This window comes from Prionailurus viverrinus, chromosome F1, assembly GCF_022837055.1.
Source record: "Prionailurus viverrinus isolate Anna chromosome F1, UM_Priviv_1.0, whole genome shotgun sequence".
Taxonomy (NCBI): Eukaryota; Metazoa; Chordata; class Mammalia; order Carnivora; family Felidae; genus Prionailurus; species Prionailurus viverrinus.
The window spans coordinates 20,801,437-20,826,320 of record NC_062577.1 but is presented as its reverse complement, the minus strand read 5'-3'; the positions used below and the strand labels follow the sequence as shown (position 1 = coordinate 20,826,320).

Genomic DNA, 24,884 nt, shown 5'->3' with positions numbered 1-24,884 from the left:
TAAATGGGTAAGGGGCATTAAGGAATCTACTCCTGAAATCATAGTTGCACTACATGCTAACTAATTTGGATGTAAATTAAAAACAAATTAAGTTAAAAAATATTTCCATCTATTTCTAATATATTAGAAGACTTAATTAGGAATAGTTGAATTTATTTGATATAAAGTAGAATATAGTCTAATTTTAAAAGTATAATAATCTATTTGTATGTGCATTTTCTTTTTTTCCTTTTGGTTTTGTGGGAAATTTATAGCATTATCTTTATCAAAGCTAATTAAATTTTGCTTCATGAACAAGTCCCATTATTTTTTATTTGTTAAGTGTTCTTTCGATTTGTTTTATGCTTTTATAATTACTTTTCCTTTTTCTACTTTTATATTCTAATTTCTAATGCTTTTTTTCAGTTTTTATGGTCTTACTACTTAAAACTGAAGATCATAAATATTTCTGAGGGAAGTTTTACTCATACGTCCCATAAATTCTTAATCTCATTTGATTCTTGAGAAGGTCACCTCTCTTTAGCTCTGTAACCTCTTCTTGTTTTCCTCTTTACCAGCCACGTTGACCTTTTTTTTTCCAGCATGTCTATACTTTTTTTTTTTTTTTAAGTTTTTTTTTCCTTAGTGTTTTTATTTATTTTTGAGACAGAGAGAGACAGAGCATGAGCAGGGAAGGGGCAGAGAGAGAGGGAGACACAGAATTGGAAGCAGGACAGCATGTCTATTCTTTTGACAGTCCTTCCTCGATCCCCCATTTTGAAAAGCCCAGGATCCTTTTTTGAATCTTTTATATAGCACTTAAGAATTATTAACTTACTTTATGCATGTTTGTTCTGCTTATTGTTGGTATTCATAGCAGCTTGTACAGTGCATGGGGTGCAATAGAGAAATCAATATTTGAATGAGTGAATGAATGATTTGTAATCTTATGAAAGGATTAGGGCAGGGAGAGAGACCTACGCAGATACATAGTCCTGTTCTTAGATGAATTTGGGTAGAAATACTTAAGGAGAATTGATAATCTGTAAATTAAAATTATTTGAAAACTATCCTAGCCCTGTATAGCCCCCTGGAAAGCTTTTGTATAGGTCAGGAGTATATATACATACTCCAGTTTGAAGATGCCTGGTTAAATCATGTAAGATCAGCTTTAGTAAGCAGTAATTCTTTACTGTTATATATCATTTAAGATTTATTTTTTCCTTTCTAAACATCTTCACTTACTTAACTTCTATTAAAAAGCGGGTTCATTTCTAGGTGTAGGAGAAAGTATTAAGATATATTAAGTCGATGGAGCAGACATGTAAGCAACTGTAATGCAACACAAGTCTAAAGCGCAGGACATACTTTGTTCTTTTTTTTTTTTTTTAACTTTAGTAAGTAACCATTTCCATTGGCTTCTTTCAGGAATTTTTTTCTTTATCTTTGAATTTCTGTAGTATGAAAATGATATGTCATGGTGTAGTTCTTTTGGCATTTATTCTGCTTGGTGTTCTCTGAGCTTCCTGGATCTGTGATTTGGTGTCTGACATTAATTTGGGGAAATTCTCAGTCATTATTGTTTCAATTATTTCTTCTATTCCTTTCTTTCTTTTTTCTCCTCCTGATATTCCCTTTACATGTATATCACATCTTTTGAAGTTAACCCACAGTCCTTGGGTATTCTGTTCTGGGATTTTGTTGTTGTTTTTTCTTTGTTCTTTTTCAGTCTTTGAGGATTCTATTGATCTGTCATCCTCTAGCTCAGAGTTCTTGCTGGAGGCATATCCAGGCTACCAGTAAGCCTATCAAAAGCGTTCTTCATGTCTATAACAGTGTTTTGATCTCTAGCATTTCTTACTGGTTATTTTCCTTAGGATTTCCATCTGTCTGTTTACATTGCCCATGTGTTCTTGTATGCTGTCTGTTTTACTCATTAAGAGCCCTTCACGTAGTAATCATAGTAGTTTTAAATTCCTGATGTGATAATTCCAGTACTATTTTGCCATGTCTGGTTCTTATGCTTGCTTTGTCTCTTCAAATTGTGTTTTTTGCCTTTTGATATGACTTAGAATTTTTTTCTAGATAGTCAGACATGGTGTACTGGGTACAAGGAACTGCTGTAAATAGGCCTTCAGTTATGTGGTGGTGAGATGTAGAGGGAGATGAAGGGCTTTACAGTCTTGTAGTCTCAGTCTTTTAGTGAGACTAATACTTTGGACTGTGAACTTTACCACTAGTTCTCAGTTTATTTCCTCTTCCCTCAGGTGGGACAGGATGCCTAGAATGGGCTGGGATTGGGTATTGTCCTTCCCAATCAGTCAGGTTCTGATAATATCCTAGCATGTTAGGTTCTGAATAACTCGTTTTCCCTGAGGGCAGGCCTTGTTAAGAACAGACTTCTCTGGCAAGCATAAAGGGATTTTTACTGTTTACTGTGGGAATCTGGTGAAGCTTCTGGAGGTAAATTTCATATTTTGGAGCTACCTCTATGACTGGGTCTGCCTGGAGTTTTCAACTATCAGACTTAGCTGCACTGAGTCTAGCAATTTAATTGTAATTCAGATTTACCTTTCTGACACTGGATCCTGTTGGAGTTTCCACTCCCGAGTTGCTCTGGTAAGCTGAGATTTCCTATATACTTTGTCTTTTCACTCTTGGGGACAGTGGTTTACCTTGCGTCCTCCCCTTGCTATGGGTCCAAGAAAAGTTGTTGATTTTTTTTAGTCTTTTCAATTTTTTACTTGCTAGGGCAAAGTGACTAACATGTGGAACTGGAAGTCTAACCTTTTTCTTAAGTTTATTTAATTATATTTAATTATATTTAATTTCTTAAATATAAACTTACTAAATCTTTCTGTGTAGATGCACAGGAATTTTTCATCTTTTGCATATTCTGCTCTTTGTGGGTAGTCACTCTTGAAGGTGCTGTGTTTAAAAGCTTTTGAAACCACATTGAGCCTCTGTGAATGGATTGCATGATCTGCCTGCCATAAATGTGAACATGTGCAAAGTCAGCATGGAAGTGCCAGGTATTCGTAGTCTCTAAAAGAACATCTAAATATTGTGTTGATATTTCTTCCTCATTGGTTGGTGATGCTGCAAGCTTTCAAAATCTGCCTGTAACTAGGTCTTTTATCAGATTGAGTTTCTGTTTTTGCCAAGTTATCTTGTCGTAGCTAATAATAACTTTTCATTTGTATATTCTCTTCACAAAAGTGAGAGCCTACTTTGTGCAGGAAACATTTGTTTTGTTGGGGAATCTCTTATTCAGAAGTGTAATTTAGGTGTGATAATTGGGGGTTGGGCCAGGTAGACCTAGATCTTTTTCTGTTGTCCTGCAAGGATCATCAGGCAGTAGTCTAGGTAGCACATTCCTGTTGCTGGAAAGAATCTCTAAGATTATTTTTTCTGACACCTCGTTTCTCATCTTCACTGGCTTCATCTCTATGCTCTGTCTTTCCAGTTTATAATCCTAGGTGATCCATTCTTATTTACTCTATGTATTAGTAGTATCTGAACATAGATAATTCCCAAATAATGTTCATTAAAATCACAATTCGTTCTCATCTGAAAAACAAAAACTAAGTGTATTTCATATTCTTGGCTTGGGCAAGGGAGAACATCAAGACAAAAATGCAGCTTCTCACCAAATGAAAGTAAAAGAAGGGTTATATGTGTTTTGGGGGAAGGGTAGAAACTTTAGATTAAATTTAAATGACACAGTATATTGACCTTAAAGCAAGAGGAGCTAATTCTCTAGAGCTTATCTGTTCAGTGACTGCCAAAAGTGGAGATTTGAGCTTCCTGTTATACATATGGATCGTGTCCTTCAGACCATGCATATGTATATGCTTCCTCTGTGTGTGTCAATTGTATCTTGAGGCCTCCGAAAATGGAATTTTTAATTCTTAGATCCCTGTTGGCCCTTCTTGGCCAGGTGACAGGAGAGGCCACTATATATAACTCAGATCTACAGCGCTGATATGTTCTTAAGAATTGAGACGGTGGTTTTGATGATCAGCACGATTGTATCCTTTTTTTGGTCTCAGGTTTACCTGCTGCATTATCTGGTAAGATAGCATCCCTGCAGTAGCATTTAAGACCCTAGATACCAGAGAGAACATATGCTGTGTAATACAGATAGATGTATACAGAGAGACCGGAAAACTTTTCAAGGCCATGGAGATCCTAGTTTTTCCAAATACCAGGAAATTCTTAAACTACAACTAACTTGTGAATTACTTCCTGAATCATGCTTGCCAAAGAAATACAAATATCTAAATCAGATACAATTTGGTTATATGGAGGAGAACTGATATCTCTACAACTGAGCTTTCAGCAGAAGGCTTTTATTTTTTTTGATGGCTCCCGTTAATTTGCTGGGAGAGCTTTGGCCCTACGTTAGCAGTTACAGGTTGGGAGATGGGATTAGGATTTGGAATTCTTAGAAATTCCTCCTGAGTAATTTTAGTTTTCTGAGACATTCATTATGTTGTAGTAGGATTTATGGTAGAGATAATGGCACATATATCTACAAGGAAACAAAAGGCTCAAGGAATGTTTGCTTGTTTGGGAGCCCACCAATTCTGGTAAATAAAATAAGTGAGAATACTGGAGGTAGACTCAGTGGGCAGCCTTGAAATAGTAAACAAAAGTCACAGCTTGCTCATATGAAAAGTTTGAACATAATTTATTTCAAATTTTTGCTTGGGCAAGGGAGAAACTTCATGTGGAGTGTGGTTTTTTTGTTAAAAAGAGACACGTATGTAGAATTTTAGTGGTTAAATATAGTTTAAATTTCAATTAAGTGCTTTTGCTTCTTAAAGCAAAGTGGAGCTAATTGCCGATTGGGTGAGTTCTTGATAGCTGTTTAAATGGTATTTGCTGGAAGTGGGAAGTTCAGCTTCCTGGATACAAATAGGTCATGTCCTTCATTGTCTGCATGCCAATATAGAATATATGATTTAAATATGCAGGTTGTGTCTTCAAGCAGGTGTGGGATTTTTCTGTCTAATGAACCACTCTACCTCAGTGGGCCATAAATAACTGCAACTCAGTATTTGTAGCCATTCCACTTATCTTGTTCTCTTCTTTTTTCTTTTAATTTTATTTATTAAAATTTATTTTAATAAGTTTTATTTATTGAAATTTATTTGCTTTAATAAACTTTATTATTAAAATTGAGAGGGAGAGAGAATCCCAAGCAAGCTCTGCTACGCAGAGCTTGAACTCACAAGCCAGGAGATCATGACCTGAGCTGAAATCAAGAGTCGCTTGACTGACTGAGCCACGCAGGCACCCACACGTTCCTTCTGTGTTCTCCATCTCCTTAAAGGATAGTTGTTTTCCCAAAGTCATATTGGATCCTCCTCTCTTACATCAATGTCGAATGTATCACTAAGTCTATCTAGTTTTGTCTCTATGTCCATGCTTAACTGCTTTGGTTCAGATAGTTAACCAGGTTTTTGAAACAGCGTCCTCACTTTTCTTACTGCTAATTGCTCTTTGTTCCTCTACCTTCTGCAACTACTACTTGAGTTTCTGTGAAACTATTTGATTGCATCACTCATTTGAAACTTCCAGTAGCTCCTAAGTACAGGCATATTCTGTTTTCATGCCTGTCCTCATACATGGTGTTCTATTTTGTCCGGAACCCTCTTTCTTTTCTATTCCCATCTTGGTGTAGTAATCTCTTATTTTTTAAAGCTTACTCCATCTCTGCTGAAGCCTTCCCTTACTCCTCAAATTCCTTGATTCTTTTCTGAAATTCCATATTGTTTTTTTTGATTCTGCTGCTTAGAATTTATCTTGTCAGATTGTAGTTTACTTATTTACATGATTTCCTTCTTTTTAGGCTGTGAATTCTGAGGCAAGGACGTAGAGCAGTTCAGGTTGGCTAATAATAGATACCTACTAAAAATGTTAATGCCTGGAGCCCCTTCTTCTGCCTGTTTTTGGAGAGGAGTTAGTTTTCTAAGACCATCTTCCTCAGATGTATCCTAGATCCCATTCCCCTACTCAAAGACAAGCACAGAAATTGGCCTTAACGTTAAGTTTATTCGTAACCAGAGGAGAGAGGCAGAATTAATGTCAAGGTGGTGAGGAGACCTTGAAATAATGCAAATGGTGAGCAGTAGGAGGAACTAGCATATTTAGCCAAAAGGAAAGAAAAATCAGGTAGGATATGATAACAGTACCCAAATATTTGAAAGGCTGTCATGTAGAAAAATTATTAGTCTTAATCATTGTGTCTCCAGAGGGCAGCTATAGAATGAATAGGTAGCATTTTAAGGCTCAGCGTTAGGAAGATCTTTCTGAACATTATAAGCTGACTTACTATATCAGAGGATTTTTCATGAGTGGAACTGTGAAAGTAGAGGCAGAATGAGCATGAGTTTAAAGTACTATAAAGTAGATTTTACTGTGTCGGGCAAGAATTGACCATGCTGAAGACTATTACATTTTCTTTATTCAGTTCTAAATCATAGAACTAAATGTTTAGAAACTTAGTTATTGTTTAGGATTAAGAGAGTTTTCTGTACATTCAGTAATAATTTTAAGCTTTTTATGCCACCTGTAGAGCATTTAGAGTTCAGTGTAGTCTCTTGCTCTCAAGTAGCTTGTATTTTTAAATGAAAATATTCTTGAGCTTTTCTTCTTTATAATTTTTGAGGAGCCAGTGTGTAATTTCTATTTTGATTATTCTTAGGATTCACAATTCCAAAAAATCAGTTTTGAGATTTACTTCCCCTTCAGATACTGAAATTGTTTTTCTTTCCTTTTTATTCCTAGCAATGTCTCAGGCTGTGCAGACAAACGGAACTCAACCATTAAGCAAAACATGGGAACTCAGTTTATATGAATTACAACGAACACCTCAGGTAATGTAGACTAAGGTAACTAGGGGGAAATATGACACATCTGTAAACTGGTATACATTTTTAGAAAATGAATACTTAAAAGAACATAACGGTGATAATGAATTTATATGCAAGCAGTCTTGACTTGGGTATGTTTGGTTTACACTTCATTCATTGATTAAACAAATAATTCAAGTGCATAGTCTGTACCAGGTCCTAAGCTAGGCACTAGGTGAAGTGGTGAATAAAATAGTTGTGGCACCAGCTTATGGAGTTTATAGACATTAAACAAATATCTATAGAATTATACATTTTAGAAGTTGCATAAATGGGGAAAGTCCTCAGTGAGGTAACAGATAATCATGGGAGGGGGCATTAAGGGAGATCAAGGAGGTGAAGATGGGGGGCACCTGGCTGGCTCAGTCAGTAGAGCCTGTGACTTGATCTCTAGGTTGTGGGTTCGAGCCCCATGTTGGGTGTAGAGATTACTTAAAAATAAAATCTTTAAAAAAAGGTGAATAGGGGAAAGACTGGGGGGGTTCCAGGTTTGAAGGAGATAAACATACTTAAAATTGAACTCATTTTGAAATGCCTATAAGTCAGGCAGGCATAGATGCTAACTAGGAGTCTGGCCTAACTGTAAGATTTTGGGTGTGGTCAGCAAATTTTAAGCAGTGAGAATGGATAAGATAATCTGGAAACCTGGAGAGAGATGATCAGAAGGGCCCCAGAACTTCAGGGGAGATTCAACATTTAGAAATGAAGTAATGGAAAAGAAGCCAGCAAAGGAAACTGAAAGAAACAGCCAAAGTAAAGAAAAATAGGAGAAAAATAGGGGATCAAAATCTAAGAGGAGTTGTGTCAAGAAGGAGGATGTAGCTACTGTGTTCAGTACTACCTAGAGGATGGGTAAAATGAGGATTACAAAAGTGTACTTTGAATGTGGCAGTGTATACTTCATGACCTTGACAGGAGTAAGTTCACTTAAATAGATTGTACTGTGTTGAAGGGCAAAAAAGTGAAAATATATAGGCAATTTTTCAGAGAAGTTTGGCTGTGCAGAGAAGCAAAGAAGTGGAGTAAAAACTGGAGGGGAACATGGAACTGGGAAGTTTAAAATTTTGTTTTGTTTATAAGACGGGAGATAGAGGTGTACCAATGATATCCCCCCCGCCGCCCCGGCTCCACACTGCTCTAAGGTGTATCATTCATATTTCACTATAGATAGTAACCCCATGCAGATGCTACTCTAGGCTGGTTTAGTGGAGAGCCAGAGAATGCTGAAGCCTGAGAGCAAAAATCAAAAGAATATACTTGAAAAGGTAGGAAGGGATGTCCCTTTGATAGAAAGAGGCATGTTTTCTCCTTTTAGCAAGAAAGATGATGATGATTTAAAAAGATGTCGTAGAGGAGGAGTGCTTGGGTGGCTCAGTCAGTTAAGCCTCTGACTTCAGCTAAGGTCATGATTTCACAGTTCTTGAGTTTGAGCCCCGCATTGGGCTGTGTGCTGACAGCTCAGAGCCTAGAGCATGCTTCGGATTCTGTGTCTCTCTCTGCCCCTCCCATGCTCGTTCATTGATTCATTCATTCATTCATTCTCTCTCTCTCTCTCTCTCTCTCTCTCTCAAAATAAATAAACATTAAAAATAATTTAAAAAGAAAGATGTCACAGAGAGAAAATGAGAGAGCTCTCAATGAAATTTGAGGTAAGATAAGCTTTTCAGTGTTCAGGTGTAGGAAGTTCTGCAGATAGAAGAAAAGGTATAAGATCACATAGAAAAAACAAGTTTGTTACGAGAGAATTGCTGAGCTGTGTTGAACACCCATTTAAAACTGGTGAAATTTAGTGATACTAGTCTGGTTGTATGATTCCCCCCTTTTCTCCCACAGTGCTACACACCTGCACTGGTACAGACATGGAGAACACGGGTGGTTGAGTCCAGGGCTGGGATTTTACTAGGCAAGTTCTAAGGAGGGAGAGGACAGACTTGGTTACTAGCTGAGTCATCATACTTGGGAGTGATGTTTCTTCATCAGAAGTTTGCGTGTGTATTAAATTAAGTAAAAGAAAATACTGAAAGTGCTATAGAGAGGTTGAAACATACTAAGACACTCAAAAATAGTGGTAGTTACTGTAAATGCATTTTACTTGAGTCCTTTATGGACTGTATCTGTAGTTTTTGTTTTTCCTTGTAGGGTCATCATTCTTTGGCCCTGTAGAGAAAACATGTATGGAGAACTAGTGGAAACAAAGTGTCAGTAACATAGAAAGCTCTTTATTTCTTTCTGACCTTCCTCTTCAGTAGCCACCTACTGGATATCTTTCCTTAGTCCATAGGAGTGCCTGGTTGTGACTTTAGAGCTAGGGAAATTTGTACTCAGTGCCACCTTGTGGGAAGGGTGGGTAGTGGTGGTGGTTATGAAGAAAGAAGTCACTGATTTCTCTGCAGCTGGGAGATGTGTTCTGGAATTCTACATTGGACCTCCAAATGCATTTTTGCATTGCAACATTTTTACATGTGACAGTTAGAAATACTAGTACCGGTACTGTGGATTAAATTAGTTTGTAGATTAACCTGAGAACCTGAGCACTTTGTATAAAACTACTTTTATGGATCAAGACTTAAGGTTCAAGAAGTGACTTAAAAATTTTTTTTTAATGTTTATTTATTTTTGAGAGAAAGCATGAGCAGGGGAGGGGCAGAGAGAGAGGGAGACACAGAATCTGAAGCAGGTTCCAGGCTCTGAGCTGTCAGCACAGAGCCTGACGCGCAGCTCCAACTCATGAACTGTGAGATCGTGACCTGAGCCGAAGTTGGATGCTTAACTGACTGAGCCACCCAGGCGCCCCTCAAGAAGTGATTTTAAAATCTATAGACCACTTTAAAATTAAGCAGGGATCAATAATAAAGGACAAAACTATGATTCAAGAATATATCAACAGATAGAACAAAATATTTAGTCTTAAAAAGTTTAGAACTAAGCCAGTCACAATTCCACTTATATGAGGTATTTAAAGTAGCCAAATTCATAAAAACAGAAAGTAGAATGGTGGTTGCCAAAAGCTGAGGGGAGGAGAAGGAAATGAGTTGTTTAATGGGTACAGAATTTCAGTTTTAGAAGATGAAAAGGATTCTGGAAATTGGTTATACAATAATGTGAATGTACTTACACATTACTGTGAACATGTATATAAATTAGAGAATATTTGTATTGGAATCTTAAAATCTTTTAATGGATGGTGTGAAATAATATAGTTTGTTAACAGAATGGTGCAATTTGTGAAGATAGAAGGATTAAATTTTATTTAGCCTTAGCTTCCTCATTTTGCAGGTAACAAAACAATGTTAAATTATTATTTAGAGTCACATTAATAGGTCTAGAACTAGAACCGAAGGCATCTGATTCCAAATTCAATGCTTTTTTTGTTAGGCCAAGATGATTTACCATTACTTATCTTTTAAACACATTAATATATTATTTTTAGCCATTAAAATAAGAGCATTGATATTATAACAATGGTGGGGGGTTGAGGGAATTTGGGGGGAAATTATGGTAAAATAAGGTTGGCTGTGAGTTGACAGTGGTGGTAGCTGGGTCATGGGTATATAAATGTTCATTTTGGTCATATTTAGTGCTTTTGCATGTTTGAACTTGTCCATAATAAAATAGGTAGCATTGAATTTTAAAGTGACTCTTCTACAGGAGGCAATAACAGATGGCTTGGAAATTGTGGTTTCACCCCGAAGTCTACACAGTGAATTAATGTGCCCAATTTGTTTGGATATGTTGAAGAACACCATGACTACAAAGGAGTGTTTACATCGTTTTTGTGCAGACTGCATTATCACAGCCCTCAGAAGTGGGTACGTTGAAATGAGTTATACTAGGTACTTAAATTATACCAGGATGGTGCTTTATGGGTATTGAGAAATACATTCTCTAATAGGTATTCATTTGAGAACTAGAAATTCTTCTAAAGTCTAAGTTTTAATTATTGGAGAATCTTTGTTTTGAAACAGTTGATTTTACAGAATTTTAAAAGCTTTATAAAAGCATGAGTATTTGTTTTGAGGAAATTACAAAGCATGAAACCATGGTTTTTCTACTTTTGAATTATATAAAATAATACCCTTATGAATGCTATTTTAATAAAAGGATTGATACATAAATTAATATGTATTAGTGGGTAGCTTTTCCTTGTGGCATGGATATTGGGGAATTTATATTAACAAGAAATAGATTTTTATTTCTAAGATGATTGTATATAAATTATCATTGGGGAGTATTCACATTTTTCTTTGTTAACAAGTTCTGTTGAATGTCTCAAGTTTCCAAAATCTTGCTTACCTGCAAAGAAATTCAGGTTAAATTTCTGTGACTTAAAGGTATTGGAATAAACCTAACTATCCAGAAATTGGATATTTTTGTTGTTAGCCCAAAGATACTGACATTGCTTACATTTTCTTTCCCCTCTTTTTATTTAGCAATAAAGAATGTCCTACCTGTCGGAAAAAGCTAGTTTCTAAAAGATCACTAAGGCCAGACCCAAACTTTGATGCACTCATCAGCAAAATTTATCCAAGTCGTGATGAGTATGAAGCTCATCAAGAGAGGGTATTAGCCAGGATCAACAAGCACAATAATCAGCAAGCACTCAGTCACAGCATTGAGGAAGGACTGAAGATACAGGCCATGAACAGGTATATGGAAAAGGAAGCCAGAGATGGTGGCCGTTTTTCTGAATACTTTTATTAAAATACTGAATTTACTTAACAGCCTCCACTTTGGAAAAGATAAAATACAATTGTAAATAGTAGTTCTGCATGGTTACCTTTCCATGTAATATATACTTTCATTTTTAATAGGGTATTCCATTCTATTCTCTCTTGTACCCACTTCTCCCTCCACTTACCATTCCTTTTCTCCTCTTATTTCTATAGCACAACTGCTTAAAAAGTTGTCTGTGCTCATGGTCTCCAGTTCTTCTCACATTCTATTCTGAACCCCCTGTAGTCAGACTGTTATCACACCCTCCCCTACCCCCGTATCCCCTCATCAAATTTTCCAGTGACCTCCACATTGCAAAATCTAATTGCTGATTCTCAGACCTCATTTTTCCATCTTATTTAACAGTATATGACACAGTAAATTTCCTTTTGAATAGTTTTCTTCACCTGGCTTCTGGGAGACGATAATCTCCTGGTTCCTTTTGTATGAATTAGCTATTCCTTAACTCAAATTTAACATGTCCAATACTGAACTTTTAATTTTTTTAAGTTTATTTATTTATTTTGAGAGAGAGGAAGAGAGAGAGTCCTAAGCAGTCTCTGTGCTGTCAATGCAGAGCCCTCATGTAGGGCTTGAACCATGAACTATGAGGTCATGACCTGAGCGAAAATCAAGAGTTGGACGCTTAACTGACTGAGCCACTGAGGCCCCCATACTGAACTTTTTATTCATACCCTCTACTTTTCTTCATTCTTGATCATTTCAGTTGATGGCAACCTTGTCATTCCACTTGCTTTAGCCAAAAACTTTGGAGTCAGCCTTAACTTTTCTCTTTTTTTTTTTCTCACATTGTGCATTTCAGTCTGTGAACAGACTGAAAGTTAAGTCTTAACTTTTTCCATAATGTATCCAAATTGGTCTAGGCCACCACCATCTTTCATTTGAGTATTAAAATAGCCTCCTAATCGGTCTTTCTACTTTCCCTGCTTATCTTTACAAAGTCCATTCTCAGCACAGCAGCCAGAGTGATTCTGTTAAATTGAAAGTCAGATCATGGTTTTCCTTTGCTCTGAAGTCTCTAATATCTATATTCTATTCACTTTCAGGCTAAAAGACCATGATGATGGCTTCCAACACCCTGCATTATTTGGATACTTTCTTACCCTCATTGTTGTTTCCTGACACTTTTTTTTGTTTTAAATATAATTTATTGTCAATTTGCTAACATACAGTGTGTAAAGTGTGCTCCTGGTGTTTGGGGGTAGATTCCTGTGGTTCATCTCTTTAAATACAACACCCAGTCGTCATACCAACAAGTGCCCTCCTCAGTGCCCATCACCACCCCCCCCCCCCCCCCCCAATCAACCTCAGTTTGTTCTCTGTATTTAAGAGTCTCTTAATGGTTTGCCTCCCTCCCTCTCTGTTTGTAACTAACTGGTTTTTTTCCCCCTTCCTTTCCTCCATGGTCCTTTCTGATACTTTCTCATGTATTTAGGCCTCAGTGGGAGTCCTCATTTTCCAAAGTAGGAGATGCCAATAAAGCCCTATCCCAGTCTGATGTTTCTTACCTTGGTTAAACATCAGAATCACGGAAAGTTTTAAAATTCTAGGGCCTCTGGTACCATCCCAAACCAAGTAAATCAGAATTTTTGATTGAGGTTCAAGCATAGCTATTTTTAAAGTTTTAGAAGTCGTTCTGAAGAAGATGTGCTGCATTCTAACTGTATTAAACTGGCCTACAGCTCTGATTAACAAAGTAAAATAAAATGTTGAATGCATATATTTTATTTTATTTATTTTAATTTTTTTTTTAACATTTATTTATTTTTGAGACAGAGACAGAGCACGAACGGGGGAGGGGCAGAGAGAGGGAGACACAGAATCTGAAATAGGCTTCAGGCTCTGAGCGGTCAGCACAGAGCCCGACGCGGGGCTCGAACTCACAGATTGTGAGATCATGACCTGAGCCGAAGCCGGCCACTCAACTGACTGAGCCACCCAGGCGCCCCTGAATGCATATATTTTAACAGAGTTATATAAATTTCTAAGACTTTGAGGGATTTTAATGGTTGTTCATTTTAGTCTTTAAGCAGGAGAAAGAATCCCCTTTGCAAAATTTTTATAGGTAGTCCTTTGATTTTGTTTGAACGTTTCTGGTGGTGTGAGTACGTGACAAGAGTTCCTTTCATTTGTTCGTTGCTTTTTACAGCTTCCTTGCTGTTCTTCAGACTTCCCCAGCATGCTTTTGTCTCAAGGCTTTTGTACTCTGTAAAGAAACCTTTTCCAGATAATCCACATGGCACTCTCTCTCACTTTCTTCAGGTTGCTAAGTTCCTATCTTCTACTTCAGCACTCCATACCTTTTTACCCTCCCTTCTTCATTTTTCCCTACAGCTCTTATTCTCTGACATTTGTGTGTTACCAATTGCACTAGAATACTATAAGCCCTTAGAGGGTAGAGACTGTCAGTATTATTGATTCTTATTACTCCAGTGCATAGAACCATGGTTGGCTTAAAGTAGCTGTTCATGGGGCACCTGGGTGGCTCACTTAGTTAAGCATCTGACTTTGGCTCAGGTCATGATCTTCAGTCATGGTTCGTGAGTTTGAGCCCCGCATCAGGCTCTGGGCTGACAGCTCAGAGCCTCACGCTCTGTTTCTCTCTGTCTCAAAAATAAGTAAACATTTTTTAAAAAGTAGCTGCTCAGTAAATATTTTTGAGTATGAATTTTTTGAAGTTCTACCTTTATATTGAATTAAAATTAATTTCTTGTGTGTAGCAGTCTTGATCTTTGTCAAAATACTTCTATTGGATTCTGTACTACTTCTACTAGTTCTTTAAATAGTAGAGGCTAAATATTCACATTCCTAAATACTTTATGGTTCCTCCTATGACATTCAAGTGTGATGGTGTAGTTCTTGAAATGCTATTAGAGTAGTATGTAGTATTGTAGATATGATTTGATATATGCAAGATATAATCTATTAATCTATATTAACATTATTCTAAGAATGCTGCCTGAAATAAATTAATCTAGCTTTGTCACCTGAAACTTTTTTGGAAAGAAGTGTGGGATAAAAATAAATACAGTAAGACAAGTAACCCTGTTAGATTACTTTACAGTCAACTGAAACAACTTTGCTTTTGTTTTAGTTGCAGATTTTAGGAAATGTTTAGGTATGGTCTTTATGTTTTCACTGGTTTCTTTTTGTTTCATTATTTTGGCCTGTTTGTTTTGAAATATGTTTTAAATTGTGATAAAAAATATAAAATTTACTGTCTTAACCATTTTTAAATATACAGTTCACAGTAATGTGTAAGTACATTCACATTATAACCAATTTCCAGAATCCTTTTCATCTTCTAAAACTGAAATTCTGTACCCATTAAACAACTCATTTCTTTCTCCTCCCCTCAGCTTTTGGCAACCACCATTCTACTTTCTGTTTTTATGAAATTTGGCTGCTTTAAATACCTCATATAAGTGGAATTGTGACTGGCTTAGTTCTAAACTTTTTAAGACTAAATATTTTGTTGTATCTGTTGATATATTCTTGAATCATAGTTTTGTCCTTTATTATTGATCCCTGCTTAATTTTAAAGTGGTCTATAGATTTCATAAGCAGGATTTTGTGTGTGTGCGTGTGTGTTTTGTTTTTTAAAAAGTGAAAGTTCTTGAGCTGTTTTCCCAAGCAGCGGGCTGTTATTTCCTTGTTCTGGCAGTAAACATGTAATTTTTTTCATATACAGGTTGGGGGTGGGCAGTGTGGTAGAATGTGTATCACATCCTAGCTCTAGTTCTGGCACTTACGAGCTTATAACCATGGGGCTTTGAACTTCATTTTCTTTGGTTTTCTCAACTATAAAATGATAATAACTACCTTGACTGTTGTTTTGATGAGTAAATCAGTTGTATAACCAGAGCACCTTGTCCAGTTAGTGTTGTTGTTGCTGTTGTTTAGTGTTTGAGCTTGTTAGACTGCTTTTCTATCCATGCTTGTCATTTAGATACCATCTCGTTTTTCTCATTAGAATAATTTTATATTATATGAGCAGGCTTTGAGTGAGGTTGGCAGGGAGGGAGTGCTTCCCATTCATCTTAAATCTTGTTTCCTTATGAACTTCTAACTAACTAAAAAGGGGCACAAATATATTCCCTCAACTTTTAAATTTTCATTTCTGAATCATGACTTTAGACTTAAAATCTCATAACAAATGATCAAAATACAAATGGCAATAATTCTGATAGTAAATAAAGAAAATTCTTAAGTGAATATAAACATTTGTTTGAGTCATTCAACTATGTATATATGAGTGGGGTTCTTTAGAACTTTCTGGGACATGAGGGAAATAAATGCCATTATCCAACTTGAAGCAAATTCAATTATGAAGACTTTTTTAGAATTCTGAAGTTCAGTAAACATGTTTTAAAATTGATGTTGAAAAGGTCCAAATGTAAATTTTATGCAACCCCCTTATTTTTCCTTAACTAGATTACAGCGAGGCAAGAAACAACAGATTGAAAATGGTAGTGGAGCAGAAGACAATGGTGACAGTTCTCACTGTAGTAATGCATCCACACACAGTAATCAGGAAGCAGGACCTAGTAACAAACGGACCAAAACATCTGATGATTCCGGGCTTGAGCTTGATAATAACAATGCAACAGTGGCAATTGATCCAGTAATGGATGGTGCTAGTGAAATTGAATTAGTATTCAGGCCTCATCCTACACTAATGGAAAAAGATGATAGTGCACAGACAAGGTAAGTGTGTAGGTTAGCCTTAGATTATCTGAATTTATAATATTTAATTTGGAATTAAAAGGTAGTTTTACATAAGAAGTAAGGGCAGTATTTGTTGTATCATTGATTAGCAGCGTTCACTTGGATATTCTGGCTGCATAGATTGTTATTTACTTCCTTCCTCATGTGCTTCCCATCCACATTTGTGTATCTGAAAGGAATGACACTTCTAGGTAGAGGGAAGAAGAGTTATTTAAATGATACTAAGGTTACCAGTAGGCTCTAGAATTCATGCTGGCAAAGATGGCTGTTTTACCACTTATCTCCACACTGCTGTCATTGAGGTCAGATAAGTATCAAATACTTGTTCAATGAGTGATTGAATGGTATGCCATGCTTAAAAAAATGTTTTTTTCAAGGTTGGTGCTTCTGGGCTCTATCTTAAAAACCAGAAAATCCATCAGTTCTTAGACAACAAGAAATTTGCTCATATTCTTACTATTCCTCTTGCTGCTGTAGTGACATAATTCTGCTCATTGGGGTTGAGGGTTATGTTCTTTTCTCCCTGCAGTTCTCCTTATATGTGTTTGTATTTGTCATTTATATCATTTTTGGATGATAAGGTAGGTAGAACTTTCATGTCCTTGTAGACAGATAGTAAGTTTGTACTTTCCGCTCTTCAGTACCTTTCAATAAAAAGGTTTAGGTAGTAGAGAAATAAATTTCTGATACTATTTCGTGAGTAATTGAGACACTTAACATTTTATTTAGCTTGTTAGAAACATATTCTATAGTTTGAGTATGTTTTTATCATTAATGTAGAAATTAAATTTTTAATTTATTTTTCCAGATACATAAAGACTTCAGGTAATGCCACTGTTGATCACTTATCCAAGTATCTGGCTGTGAGGTTAGCTTTGGAAGAACTTCGAAGCAAAGGAGAATCAAACCAGATGAACCTTGATACAGCCAGTGAGAAGCAGTATACCATTTACATAGCAACAGCCAGTGGGCAGTTCACTGTGAGTATTTAAAAGAATAGCTATTGAAACTGGAAGCACATTCACCAGCTGAGACTGGCAGGTGGTTTGGTGGGGCCTAATCAAAATGGTTCAGGACCCTGAGACCCTGACAGGATGAGAAATTGCAGTGGGGTAGTAGTTACCATTTTGATAGCTTTTGGTTGTTCTTTTATGAATAGTATATGTGACAAGAAGTTTTATCCTAAGATTAAAAAAAAAAGGGCTTTTATGTTTGGTACATCTCACTACTGTGCTTTAAGCAGTTTCTAATTCTTTCTTTTTCTGTTTTAGGTATTAAATGGCTCTTTTTCTTTGGAATTGGTCAGTGAGAAATACTGGAAAGTGAACAAACCCATGGAACTTTATTATGCACCCACAAAGGAGCACAAATGAGCTTTTACTAAAACCAAGTCTGAGAATGAACTTTTTTTATAGCCTATTTCTTTAATATTAAAGATGTAACGTCTTTACTTTTATGGACAGAATCTTGGATATGTTGTTCAGTTTTCTTTCTGAGCCAGACTCGTTTACACTATTAGAATCTTTTCCCCTTAATTTAAGATTTCCTTTTTGGAAGGGACTGCAATTATTCAAGACTTCTTTCCTTTTAAAAATAATCTAAGTTGTATGTTTTCACTCACTAAGTATGGTTCCATTTGGAGCACCCTTTTGACCCAGGAATTTTTCATAGTTCTGTATTCTTAAGATTCAGTTGGCTATTCTTTTCCCTCCCCTCCAAAGTTTTTTAGGCCTACAGAATGTTAAATAATACGTATTTTGACTTTTTTTCCTGGAGTCTTGTATATTTATAGTTTTCTATATAAGCTGTAGTATCTTCATGAAGACCAAGGCTCAAATTTACTGTGCTTAAAAGACAATTCTCATAGGATTATTATTTTCATGGTATTTTCTTCCATAAAATCTCATTTTTTAAAAAGGTTCTTTATGAACTTAGTGTCCATTGTCATGCAATGTTATTTTTTTCCATTTTTTCCCTCTAATTTTGGAATTTCTGATCCTGGGAAAGAGAAACAAAATGTCAAGTTCTGTGAGAACTTGGTTCATTTACAGATTTCACTGAAGAAAGAAAAATTGGTCTTATGTAGTCTTCAAGTGTATATTTAAAGAGGTCTTTTTTGTATTAGCTTTACTGTCACTTCAGTTTCTTTATTATGTGTGTTTGATGTTTTTTCCTATTAAAATATCAGAGATATGGAGATATTTTGCACTTTAGCCTTGATGAAAAGTACAAGATATGTTCAAACCTTCCCTAATTCTTTTCTTATTGGTAGCCACGTAAGTTTCAAGAATAACATGGCGCATAGAACTAACAATTGGGGGGTGGGGGGAATTTGCTTCTGTTTGAAAAGTGTGTTCAGCATTTTTGGTGGCCCTGTCAGTTTATAAATTTGGTGCTCTGCTAATCACACTCTAGAGAAGCAAGTTAATGGAGCTTGAGCCCTGCCCTAGTGAAAGATTATTCTGTAGAAGAATGTCAGCAAGTAGGGTAAAGTCATTCTCTTCTTAGTTTTATATTGAGGGACAGTGTTGGGCTTTTGGAGCCAGAAGGCTTTATGAAGACAGATCAGAAATATGATTGACCTTGTGTGTTACTTTCATCACTGTCCTGATTCCAGGTATGTTTCCAAGTTTATAATAATCACAGTATTTACAAATACTTTTGTTTGCATTGAGAAATTAACCCCAGTGGGTTTTTTGTTTGTTTGTTTTTTGTTTTTGGACAGGGGTGAGTAGTCCTTCAGTACCATTGTAACTAAATAACCTGTCTAGTCATTGTATATATTTATCTGTCATTTTTGACAGATTGGGGCCAGCTTGATGTTTTGAATCTTTAGCCCAATATGAAACCTAAAGGCTCATTAAATTTTTTACCATTTTATTGAAAATATTTACAATCTGTTTTTACAGTTTTATTGGTAATCTGTGCCATGAAATTTGAAGACCACCATAAATCAAGGGAAATTTTGTATTCAGTTCCTTTTCTGGTGTAACGTTAAAATTGTATAGATTATTATTAATGCATGTCCACTGAATATAACCCTGGTTTTGTGATATAACTGCTTACATTTTATTGGTGATATTAGATTAGTGGTTGCATTAAATAACTAAATTCCCATTGTGATTAATTGAAATTTTGTCTTGTTGCAGAAAATTATTTGTGAATATAAGCTTTGTGCTTAGAGAATGTTTGTGTTTTGTCAGTATGGGAGGATGTAAACTTTGCATCATTAGTGAATTTATTAGATTTGTAATGCTTTGCAAAATAGAATAGGTATTTGATAGAGCATTGAGTGTAGTGTGTGTGTGTGTGTGTGTGTGTGTGTGTGTGTGTGTGTGTGTGTTGGTGGCTTAGGTACTGTTTTACGATCACTACCAATCAAGGTTCTGTAAAGTATTCTCTAAGTAACTTCTATACCCACTCTTTCAGTTGAGGAACAAAAGGCTCACCAAATGTGGTAAGGGCCTTTGGATACATTCTCAATTTAAAATTTATTATGGCAAAATATGCATAATCAGATTTACAATTTAAACCATTTTTATGGGTACAAATCGGTGGCATTAATTTAAGTACATTTTGTTGTGTACATCATCACTGTCTAATTCTAGAGCTTTCTCAGTATCCCAAACAGAAACTCTGGACCCGTTAAACAATAACCTCCCTATTCCTTTCCCCACCGTAACCCCCCAAGCCCCTGGTAACCTTTATTCTTCTTTCTTTTTTTGAATTTGACTATCCAAGGCACCTTTTATAGGTGGAATCATACAATATTTGTCCTTTGTGTCTTATTTCATTTAGCATAATGTTTTCAAGGTTCATCCATGTTGTGTTGATGTATCATATTTTGTTTATCCATTTTTATGTTGATGGACACTTAGGTTGATAGACACTTTTTTGCTATTGTGAATAATGCTACTATCAACATTTTTATACAAGTATCTGAGTCCCTACTTTAAATTCTTTTGAGTGTATATCTAGAAGCAAAGTTGCTGGGACATATGGTAATTCTATGTTTAATTTTTTGAGGAACCCCAGTTTTCTGCAGGGGCTGCACCATTTTATATTCCCACCAGCAGTGTACAAGGATTCCAGTTTCTCCACATTTTTACCAACACTTGTTATTTTATTTTTTTTTTTTTTAAACATTTATTTATTTTTGAGACAGAGAGAGACAAAGCATGAATGGGGGAGGGGCAGAGAGAGAGGGAGACACAGAATCGGAAGCAGCCTCCGGGCTCCGGGCCGTCAGCCCAGAGCCCGACGCGGGGCTCGAACTCACGGACCGCGAGATCGTGACCTGAGCTGAAGTCGGACGCTTAACCGACTGAGCCACCCAGGCGCCCCTGTTTTGTTGTTTTTAATAGCTATCCCAATGAATAAAAAGTGTTAATTTCATTGTGGTTTTGATTTACATTTCCCTAATGGCTTGTGATACTAACTAAGCATCTTTTCATATGGTTATTGGCTGTTTGTATATCGTCTTTGGAAAAATATCTTTTCAAGTCTTGCTCATTCTTAATTGGGTTGTGTTTTCTTGTTGAATTGTAGGAGATATTAAAATCTGTTCTGGATATTAATCTATTATCAGATATACAATTTACAAATAATTCTATCCCATTCTGTGGGTTGCCTTTTTACTTTCTTCATAGTGTCCTTTGCACAAAATTTTTCATTTTCATGAAGTTTAGTTTGCCTATTTTTGTTATCGTTGCCTATGCTTTTGGTGTCCTATCCAAGAAAGAATTGCCAAGTCCAGTGTTATGAAGATCCTCCTGTATGTTTTGTTTCTCCTAAGAGTTTTAAAGTTTTAGCTCTTAAATTTATATCTTTGATCCATTTTGAGTTTTGTCCATGGATGCAATTTTGTTTTGTGTTTGGATAGCCACTTTTCCCAGCACCATTTGTTGAAAAGACTGCTCTTTGTCCATTGCATTGTCTTGGCAGTCTTAGTTGAAATTAATTGACCATATATATGAGGGTTTATTTCTGGGCTCTGTATTCCATAGGTCTATATGACTGTCCCTTTGCCAGTACCACACTGTTTTGATTACTGTAGTGTTATAAGTTTTTATAATAAGTGTTATAATAATAATAAGTGTTATAATAAGTTTAAAATTATAATTTTAAATCCTTTGAACCTTGTGAAGAAGATGTTTCCCTTGTACATTTTAGGAAATTAAGGTTCAGGATTCTGATTTGGATAAATAAATATGGAATAATTGAAATGCAAGATGAGAAAAGGCATCTTTTTCAAATCCCCTCACATTTCTACTTGGAAATAGAGTAAAACCTTGGTTTGAGAGCAAAATTTGTTCCGAAAACATGCTCTTAATCCTAAGCCACTCAAATTATCAAAGCGAATTTCTAGAATCATTGGCTCAGTTGTGATCATGTAATGTTCAGTGTCACGTACTACTCATAGGGCAAGACATCTCTTGAAGTTAAAATTTATTAGAAATGTTTGCTTGTCTTGCGGAACAGTAGCAGAACAAGTTACTCACAATTCAAGGTTTTACTATACTTTTCTAAATTTTAGAAATAGTTATAAGAAAGGAGTATTAGTGTGTAGTTGTTGTCACTGGAAAAATTACTTGAGAACTCTTCTCAATTCATGGAGTAAGGACTTCTGGAAATCTGCTTTCATAAAAGCAGTGAGAACATTGTAAACGTTGTCAAAATCAAGTTTTTTAGAATTGTAAAACTGAACCAAAGTCTGTCAGTAATCGAAAAAGCGTTTATTCAGTAAAAACCGTAACATAAATTTTGTAGCATTATAGATTGCCTTACCCTCCTTTCCCATGTTCCTGGGTTGCCTTGAAAAAGAATAGGCTTGCAACTATGGTAGCAGTGGAAATCAGCAGCCTTGTAGCCACTGGAAGGGGTTTACAGCTCCCTAAAAAGCCCACCCCATAGAACTGTCATTATCTGACCTGTCTGGTTCTTCACTGAACAGCTCTAGTCCCAGAACTTGTCTTATATATTGTGTGACTCTGCCTTACAGCCCTATCTACAACCTCTTGTTCAGAAACAGTTTCAGTTATTTAACATAGCAGCTTCTCTGAGGCACTGATACCAACTGGGACTAAAAATAAGCTGGCCAAAAAATAAAAGGAAAAGCTGAGGAATGACCTATCTCTGAAAAGCTTCAGCATATTTCTATGAATATAGAAGGCCATGTACATGTTCAAGGTTGTATGCATGCCCAAGGTGGGGACAAAAAAGGAAGTCACTAATTGTACCTGTGGCATTACTTGAGGCTCTGCAAGCAGGAAGTGAAGGCTAAGGTAGGGTTGAAAAAACTGCATGTTGGGGTGTTGAAGGCATGTCTCCACACATTTACAGAGCACTTCAGCAAGGCGAGGGGAGTTATTTTGAGGCATTTAAGGGAATTTCTGTTCAATCTTACCTCATCTGTCAGCTAATGAAGCAGGGTATATAATGGTCACATATAGGTAAGAATGCAGACTTCACAGAATTAGTCCAGGAAGGTCATTCAAGAAAGCACAAACACAGTAGACCTTGAGGAAGTGAAAGGATTCTGTTCTCCAGAGTTGGCACGTTATTTTTTTTTTAATTTTTAAATGTTTATTTTTGAGAGAGAGAGTGAGCAGGGGTAGAGGGGGGCAGAGAGAGAGGGGGAGACCCAGAATCCAAAGCAGGCTTCAGGCTCTGAGCTGTCAGCACAGAACCTGACATGGGGCTTGAACTCATGAACCATGAGATCATGACCTGAGCCCAAAAGTTAGCTTCTAAAAAAATGTGTCCAAAGAACAAAAAGCAACCAGATCTTAAAAACTAAATGTGAGAACAGTTTTTCACCAAATAGAGAGTAACATTAGAGAAATTATGACAAAAGAACCATATAGAAATTTTGGATTGAAAAAGTACAGTGAAATAAATTCATTTAAAAATTCCTGGGGTGCTTGGCTGGCTCAGTCAGTAGAGCATGCAACTCTTTGATCTCAGGGTTGTGAGTTCAAGCCCCATGTTGTGCATAGAGCTTACTTAAAAAAAAAAAAAAATAGGCTCATCAACTTTCAACTGGTAGAAATATTCAACAAATGTGAACACAGGCCACTAGAGGGTATCCTATCAGAGAACAAGAAGGGAAAAAAGCTGCAGAGACCTGTGGGACGCCAAGTGTATTAACTTACATAAAGGGAGTCCCAGAAGGAGAGGAAGAAAAGGGACTCAAAGAGTATTTGAAGAAATAATAGCTAAAAATTTTCAAAATTTGATGAAAAACATGAATCTGTACAACTAAGCTCAACAACTCTTGGAAAACAGCAAAAGGAAAGTGATTCATCAAATACAAGGGATCTTTAATAAGACGAACCACTTCTTTAAGTTCAGTTTTGAGAGAGCACGTGCATGTGTGAGCAGGAGAGGGGTAGAGAGAGAGGGAGAGAGAATCCCAAGCAGGCTCTATGCTGTCCATGCAGAGCCTGATGTGGGGCTTGATCTCACAAACTGTGAGATAATCACTTGAGCCCAAACCAAGAGTGGGATGCTTGACTGAACCACCCAGGCACCCCATGGTTAACAGCTTGCTTCTCATGAAAGTCACAGAGGTCAGGAGGTTGTGAATGACAGTCATGAAAGAAAAAGTCAACCAAGAATATCTATATACAGCAGTTACTCCTCAGAAATGAAAGAAATTAAGATACCCCCACACGCAAACAATGAATTTGTCTCAAGTATACCTGCTCTGTAAGAAATATTAAAGGAACTCCTTTAGATGTGATAGGATCTTAGATAGTAACATGAATCTACACAAATAAGTAGAACTGGTAAAGCTGACTACATAATTAAATAGAAGAGATACTATAAATGTATTTGTATTGCCTTGGGATGCTACAACAAAATACCATAGATTGGATGGCTTAAACATTACACTTTATTTGTCATAGTTCTGGAGGCTGGAAAGTCGAAGAATAAGTTGTGGGTAGGTGTGGTTCCTGGTGAGGGCCCTCTTCCTGGTGTACAATCGCCTTCTCACTGTTTCCTCACATGGTAGAGGGAGGCAGAGAGCTCTGGTTTCTTTCTGTTCTTATAAGGGGGCCCACCGTTACCGAAACTAAAACAAATGACCTTCCATAGGCCTAACCTGTAAATACCATCACATTAGGGTTTAGGGTTCACTATGTAGACTTGGGGTGGGGAGATAAAAACAGTCTGTAACAGTGCTTTGTTTACATTTCTAATTTAAAAGAAAACTGCATCAAGTAATGCAAAACTGCTGAATGGCTTATAATGTATAATTTTTGGCATAAAACATCAAAGAGAGAATGGAGCAATATTGGAGCAAAGGTTTTCTAGACTATTGAAATCAAGTTGGTATTAATCAGAGCTAGAATATTTCAGATTAAGATGTTGTGATCCCTAGCACAGCCACTAAGAAAATAATTCTACCACAAGTATAGTAAAAGGAAGAAATTAAAATGGTATATAAAAAGGAATATTTAATACAAAAGAAAGCTGTAGTGGAGGAATAGAGAAATAAGACATAAATAGCAAACTGTC

General features: G+C 36.3%; 1 protein-coding gene across 3 annotated transcripts in view; it reads left to right on the top strand.

Moving 5' to 3' along the window:
* Window positions 1-19,494, top strand: part of RNF2 (ring finger protein 2) — a 48,643-nt gene extending 29,149 nt beyond the window's left edge. For all 3 annotated transcript variants that reach the window (XM_047839969.1, XM_047839967.1, XM_047839968.1), the window contains exons 2-7: window positions 6,775-6,863; window positions 10,548-10,708; window positions 11,330-11,545; window positions 16,068-16,340; window positions 17,170-17,341; window positions 17,633-19,494. In XM_047839969.1, the coding sequence (XP_047695925.1) occupies window positions 6,777-6,863; window positions 10,548-10,708; window positions 11,330-11,545; window positions 16,068-16,340; window positions 17,170-17,341; window positions 17,633-17,734 (1,011 nt within the window). In that variant the 5' untranslated portion in view covers window positions 6,775-6,776 and the 3' untranslated portion in view covers window positions 17,735-19,494. The remainder of the gene's footprint in view (window positions 1-6,774; window positions 6,864-10,547; window positions 10,709-11,329; window positions 11,546-16,067; window positions 16,341-17,169; window positions 17,342-17,632) is intronic.
* Window positions 19,495-24,884: the final 5,390 nt, after the last annotated feature.